This window comes from Penaeus vannamei, chromosome 14 (genome assembly GCF_042767895.1).
Source record: "Penaeus vannamei isolate JL-2024 chromosome 14, ASM4276789v1, whole genome shotgun sequence".
NCBI lineage: Eukaryota > Metazoa > Arthropoda > Malacostraca > Decapoda > Penaeidae > Penaeus > Penaeus vannamei.
In genome coordinates, this window is record NC_091562.1 from 23005772 (window position 1) to 23012036 (window position 6265).

At 50.4% G+C, this 6265-nt stretch overlaps 1 protein-coding gene across 1 annotated transcript; it reads right to left on the minus strand.

Annotated features, from left to right (window-relative positions):
* Positions 1 to 660: 660 nt before the first annotated feature.
* Positions 661 to 4738, minus strand: LOC138863949 (uncharacterized). Its single transcript, XM_070129466.1, has 5 exons — positions 3008 to 4738; positions 1887 to 2912; positions 1546 to 1811; positions 1227 to 1482; positions 661 to 1050 (listed from the first exon to the last, which is right to left on the minus strand). Exons 1-5 carry the CDS (start codon positions 4736 to 4738, stop codon positions 661 to 663), a joined length of 3669 nt encoding a protein of 1222 aa, XP_069985567.1.
* Positions 4739 to 6265: the final 1527 nt, after the last annotated feature.

Consider the following 6265-nt stretch of genomic DNA (forward strand, 5'->3'; position numbering starts at 1 on the left):
AATTTTGTACCTCTCTCTCATTTCCTATTATATTTTATAGGTCTTTATTTCACTTATCTTATAGGTGCTAGGGTATTGATTTGTTCTCTAGATTCACAAATAGAATGCTTGAACTTTCTGTATGGTCATGTCCGAATGATAGTTCTAGGTTCTATTGAAAGGCTATCTTCACTTTAGAGGCTATATTAAATGGATTGAAGGAAGAGGCGTGCGCAGATCGTCCGCACGGCTCGAAGGAACAGGCGAGAGGGTAAACATGAAATGGCATGACGTCACTGTCGTCGCCAAGGGAACACAGGGATATGTGGTATAAAAAATAAATATATAACGGTTACATAAGCTATGTAATAGTACATACACAGGGAATAATATGTACAGTATCATCAATAAGTTTACTGGTGTATAACACGTATCTACACCTTCCTCCCCCTTCATGCTCGTAGCTCAGTCTCGAGCGGACTGTTTTTTCATCAGTCGCTTTGAACGATGTGGGAACACTGGGGGTTTACTGATAGAGGACTTCATTTTCATGTCCGAGCAAGGTGTCACAGGGATGTGGGGGATGGGATCAGCACTAGGGGTAGGCACTGGTCGCAGGAAATGTTGGTTTCGCCACCAGACTCGTCCACTCGGTAGTCTGATCTCGTAGTCCCTGGTTCTTCAGCAGCCCATAACGGTTCCGATCTTGTCCCAGCGTAGCGAAGTCGGGTCCTGGATACGTACTGTTTGTCCCACATGCAACTGCGGCAGACTACGGGCATGCTGATCGTACCGCTGTCTGACTTGTTCGGCTTGGGCGGCTGCTCGGCGGTCACAGTCTTCAGATTTCTCCTGCCATTCCTCTAAGAAGGATTCCGGGTGGGCCGGAACGCAGGAGCGAAGCGGGCGTCCGTAGAAAATCTGTGCTGGCGATCTTCCTGTGGCGTTAGGGATGTTGCGCAGTTCAAGGAGGCCTCTGTCGAAGTCTTCATTGTCGATGTTGCCGGATGGCGCCGTTTTCATGATGAGGTACTTGGTTGACTTAACAGCTGCCTCGGCATGGCCATTCGACTGAGGGTAATGGGGCGATGATATCACATGGTGAACTCCCCATCGTTTCATGAAGTCCTTGAACTCGGAGTTGGTGAATTGGGGTCCGCCGTCTGTCCTCAGGCGGAGTGGAACACCAACATCGCGAAAATAGTGTCAGAACATGCGTGTGGTGCGTGATGTAGACGAGGCCCCACAGGGGACGACGACAGGCCAGCCAGAGAGACTGCAATCACAAGGAAGGGTTTCCCTGCGACTGTGAAGAAATCGGCTGATACCGACTCGAAAGGTCTCGTAGGATGGTCGTCGTTCTGCATGGGTTCCTGTTGTTGGCTGGGTTGCATGACCTGACACGGCTGGCAGGCTTCTACTGTGCTCTTGATGTCAGCATCTATTCCAGGCCAAAATACGGTCTGCCGTGCCCGACGTTTCGTCGCCTCTACGCCGCGATGGCTGGCGAGTTGGGTGAGTGTGCATCGGCGATAAGCAGTAGGTATGATGATTCGTTAGCCATACAGAACCAACTCCCCGTCGGCAGAGAGGCTGTCTCGGATTTTCCAGTAGGGGAGCAGCGACTTGTGCAGGTCGTATCGGTTGGAAGGGAACCCAGTAGACACACAATCCTTGAGGCGGGCATACTCAGGGTCGACACTTGCTGCTTCGTGTAGCTCTTGCAGGGTTCTGTCGGCGTCTTCATTCTTGGGGTCAGTTACAGTGCCGATGGTGTTGCAGGTTACTATACTCCTCAGGTGGGTTGCTGCGTCATTGCAGAGATTCTCGTCCTCTGATGTGGGGTGGCTTACTGGGGCTCATGACAGGGCATCCGGAATGCAGAGCTGTTTTCCAGCTCGCCATACAGTTGTAAACTGGTAGGGTGAGATATGGCCCTTTAAGCGTTGAAGGCAATGATTCTCTACTGTGTCTAATGTGTACTTGTTGAGAATCGGTATCAGTGGCCTGTGGTCGGTCATCAAGGTGAAGTTCGGGACTCCAATCAGGTATGGTTTGCATTTGGCAGTGGCCCAGACAGCGGCGAGCATCTCCAATTCAATGGTGGCGTATCTTGTCTCGGCGTCGGTTAAGAAGCGAGAGCCACACTGAACGAGGCGTAACCGTCCCTGGCCATGATCTTGTAGTAGGGCGTAGCCGATACCGTAGAGTCGAGAGGCGTCTGTTTGTAGCACAATTGGGAGTGATAGGTTGAAGTGTGCTAACACGGGTGGTTGCGACAGTGCCTCTTTGACACGTCGGAAGGCCTCGTCGTGGTCGGCTGTCCATATGAATGTGCGTTTTGGGCTCAGCAAGGGGCGGAGTGTTTGGGCTGTAGCCGCAATGCTTGGGGTGAATTCTGACAGCTGGTTCACCAGGCTGATGAAGGAACGCAGGTCGGTCACGTTTGCAGGTGTGGGAAAATCACGGATGGCACTGACTCTGTCCTGGTCCGCTTCTATGCCCTTGTTTGAAATGGTGTAACCACAGAAGCTTACACTAGGGGCGGCAATCACGAATTTGTCTCGGTTGAGAGTGATCCCATTCTTGCGACACCTACGAAGCATCTGGTCAACTTGCTGGATGTGGGTCTTGAAGTCGTCGTCATAGAGGAGAATGTCGTCCACCACCTTGACGCACCTTTGCATCCCCTGGAGAGCTATGTCTCCTCGACTGCAGTAAGTGTCTCCAGTAGCTGAGAAGCCCATGGGACCCCGACGGTGCTTATATCTTCCGTACGGCGTGATAAAGGTTGTCAGGTGTTGGTCCTCCTCGGCAAGTTCAAGTTGCCAATATCCGCACAGGTCGTCCACTTTCGTGAAGTAGCGTGATGATGGGGTAACTCGGCGGACTGCATCGAAGGGTGTTGGTGAAGGGTGCGTTGGTCTGGATACCTGACTATTAAGATGGGATAAGTCGACCGTGATCCTCACTCCTTCGTCCTTCGCTACGGTGACTAGTGGCACCAATCTGAGGGGTCATCACCAACAGGTGCGATGATGCCTTGGCATTCCATCGATTCGAGTTCCTCCTTCACTTTTTGCTGAATCGTGAAGGGGATTGGTCTTGGGGTGTGAATGGCTAATGGGACTGCTCCTTCTTTTAAGTGGATCTGCATGGGCCCACCTGTCATCGGTTGTAGCAGGGCCTCTTTGAGATCCTGCTTGGTGAGCAGCACGTCATTGTATTCCTGAAGGAAATACTTTCTTGCAGCAGACGGCGTTGGCAGGTCAGGTAGGTGTGACTCGGCACACCAGTTAGCGTGTTTGACCTCCAATATCGGCTTCGGAAACTGGGGAGAAATGATGGCTAACTCCTGGCAGTGCCTGTAAGAGAGGAGGGGAGTCGTGACACCATCATGGACTTGTATCTTCCCTTTACAAGTCTTCTTTCCCAGTTGAGGTTTTGCTTGGAAAAATCCCAAGGCAGGAGCCATTTCTGAGCCATCAGCTGTGAAAGTAGTGGTGGACTCAAGGGGCTGTAGGTCGCTGCATGGAATTTTAAGCTGTTCGAGATGCTTCTTGCCTATGATTGTGACATCAGCGCCTGTGTCTGGGAGCATCTGCAATCTTGATGATGTCTGGCCATAGGTGAGAAGAATGCATACGGGCTGTGGGGTCTTGCTGTCTGCTGATACACGTCGACAGTTCTTATACTTTGGACGTGACGCTGGTCCTTTACTGTAATCCGACTTTCCAGTTCGGCACACCTTGGCGAAGTGTCCCATCTTGTGACATGAGTTGCACGTGACATGCTTGGCAGGACACCTAGCAGTCCGAGGCCAGTGTCCTCTGCATCCGCAATTCATGCAGATGGCTTCTTTGGCGGGGCATTTTCCGGTGTCGAGGCGTCGGTTACATGAACGGCAGGAATCAGAGTTGGGCGATGAAGGCTTGTTCTGACTTCGTGGAGGTGAGGAGCGGGTCGTCTTGTCTCGCTGTTTCTTCTTGTAGCTTGAAACAGCACACAGTTGACTTGGGGATGAGTGGATGGCTGATGCAGCATCCTTGGTGGCCTCGAACGATCGGCAGCAGGTAACCATCTCTTGTAGTGATGCATCTGCGTGCGTGGAGATGAGGTGTTGCACGAGCTCTTCATCCTTGACTCCCATCAACAGGATCATCTTGAGCTGTGCCTCTGCACAAGTAACTGGATCGCCTGAGCACAAGTCCACTTCCTCGGGTAAGTCCTTCAGTCTAACATAGAAGTCAGAAAATGTTTCTCCTTCCTTCTGCTTGCAGCATAGAAGTTCTCGTCGGCGTAGAGCTTCGTTGCGCTGGTTCTTAAAGTGCTTCTGGAGTTCGTTGAGTACCTGGTCAACTGTCAGTGATGTGTCGTGTGCAATCCCCAGGGTATGTTCAAGGGTCCGTTGCACGTCGAGGGACACAGACATCCTCAGCTGGATTAGCTGTTTTTCTCTGGCCAGTTTCTGCAGATCAACCATGGTGGCGTAGTCGTCCCAGCTACGGCGCCACTGGCGAAACGTCTGGAATGTATCATCAGCGCGTAAAGTGGGCGGTCTGTGGGCGACGGTCTTGCTGGCAGGATGCATCACTGGTGAGGCACTTGATATATCCGTGACGGCAGGGGAAGTAATGACTGATGAGGCAGCAGTGGAAGTAATGGCAGGTGAGGCCTCGGAGGTGGGTATGGCAGGAGTGAAGTCGGGTGCAGCAGGGTTGTGCTGAGGTGTGGGTTGTTGTGGTGCTAACAACTTCATTAGGGCTGCAAAGCATTCAGCATCTTCCTTTCGTCGTGTTTCTTCCTCCTGTCTTCTTCTTTCTCCCTCCTGTCTTCTTTGTTCTTCTTGTTGCCTCTCCTGACGTCTTTGTTCTTCTTCTTGTTGCCTCTCCTGACGTCTTCTCTCTTCCTCTTGTCGTCTCTGCTCCTGTTCTTGAAGTCGCTCCTGGCGTCTTCTTTCTTCAATAGTCTTCTTTCTTCCTCACGGGATCGCCTTTCTTCCTCTTCTACCCATCTGCGGTTCTCAGAAAAGATTCGTGACTCCTCGAGGTACTTTATGAGGTGAAGAAAATCTGAGGGTATGAGGTGAGGCGTCTGAACTGAGGGGATATCGAGAGCTTGTTGTGGCGGAGTTGCGGTTCGGGAGGACGGTCCATCGTGGCCGTCTGGGTGGCCCGGGAGTGGCCCAACTGCTCCGTCCGTTTCTTGGTCACCATGTGGGGTGTCTGCGCGCTCAAGATATCGTCTTGGAGAAGACATTATTCTTCACGAAGCTGTATGCAAACTGATAAAAAAAGCACGGCTCAGTTTCATACAATTTGTAGAGTTTCACAGTGCGTCAATGTGTGGAGGGAACGCACGAGCGTGTTAGTGCGTGTGTCTGTTACTCGGGTGAGGGCGGGTTTTAATGGCTTCCGAGCACCGAGAACGGCAGTGTCTCTCGAGACGTCGCCAAATGAGGAGCCTGTAGCAAGGTGCAGTCTGTGGGCGGTCGCTAGAAAGCGCACTTTGGACCCAATACATGAATAAATGCACCGAAAACACTGCACACACACTGTCACTGCACTAAACACTCGTAAATGAGTGTTACACTGCACAACACTGTCACTGAGCACTGTCACTGGGTTGAAATCGCCGGGGATGGCGTCGGTTGAGGAAGCAGGGAACTGGTTGCCAGTCTTTTTCTTCATTATTTAGCCTTTCTCGTTCACCTTTACGAAAATACTCGCTGCGCCATGTATGGTTATGTCTGAATGATAGTTCTAGGTTCTATTGAAAGGCTGTCTTCACTTTAGAGGCTATATTAAATGGATAGAAGGAAGAGGCGTGCGGAGATCGTCCGCACGGCTCGAAGGAACAGGCGAGAGGGTAAACATGAAATGGCGTGACGTCACTGTCGTCGCCAAGGGAGCACAGGGATACGTGGTAAAAAGAATAAGTATATAACGGTTACATAAGCTATGTAACAGTACATACACAGGGAATAATATGTACAATATCATCAATAAGTTTACTGGTGTATAACACATATCTACACTTTCGACCATGGTTCCTTTTCTTTTAAGTACTAATTTGCCGGATTTCAATCCTATTATATATATATATATATATATATATATATATATTGTTGCAGCATATATCACCTTAATTTTATCAGCAATACTTTCCGTTTGCATAATTTAACATACCATTCGCTTTATTTATCCAGGCACACTGTGTCTTTCTGCCAGCCTCCTTAAACACCTCTCCTTGGTTTCCTTTCATCACTTCTACAACCTTTCCAGCC

Coding starts and splice junctions, on each gene's coding strand:
- LOC138863949 (XM_070129466.1), bottom strand. CDS start 4,738: ATGAAGTTGTTAGCACCACAACAACCCACACCTCAGCACAACCCTGCT. Junction 1,812..1,886: donor CACCCTACCAGTTTACAACT/GTATGGCGAGCT, acceptor CCCACATCAGAG/GACGAGAATCTCTGCAATGA. Junction 1,051..1,226: donor CTGGCCTGTCGTCGTCCCCT/GTGGGGCCTCGT, acceptor CATTACCCTCAG/TCGAATGGCCATGCCGAGGC.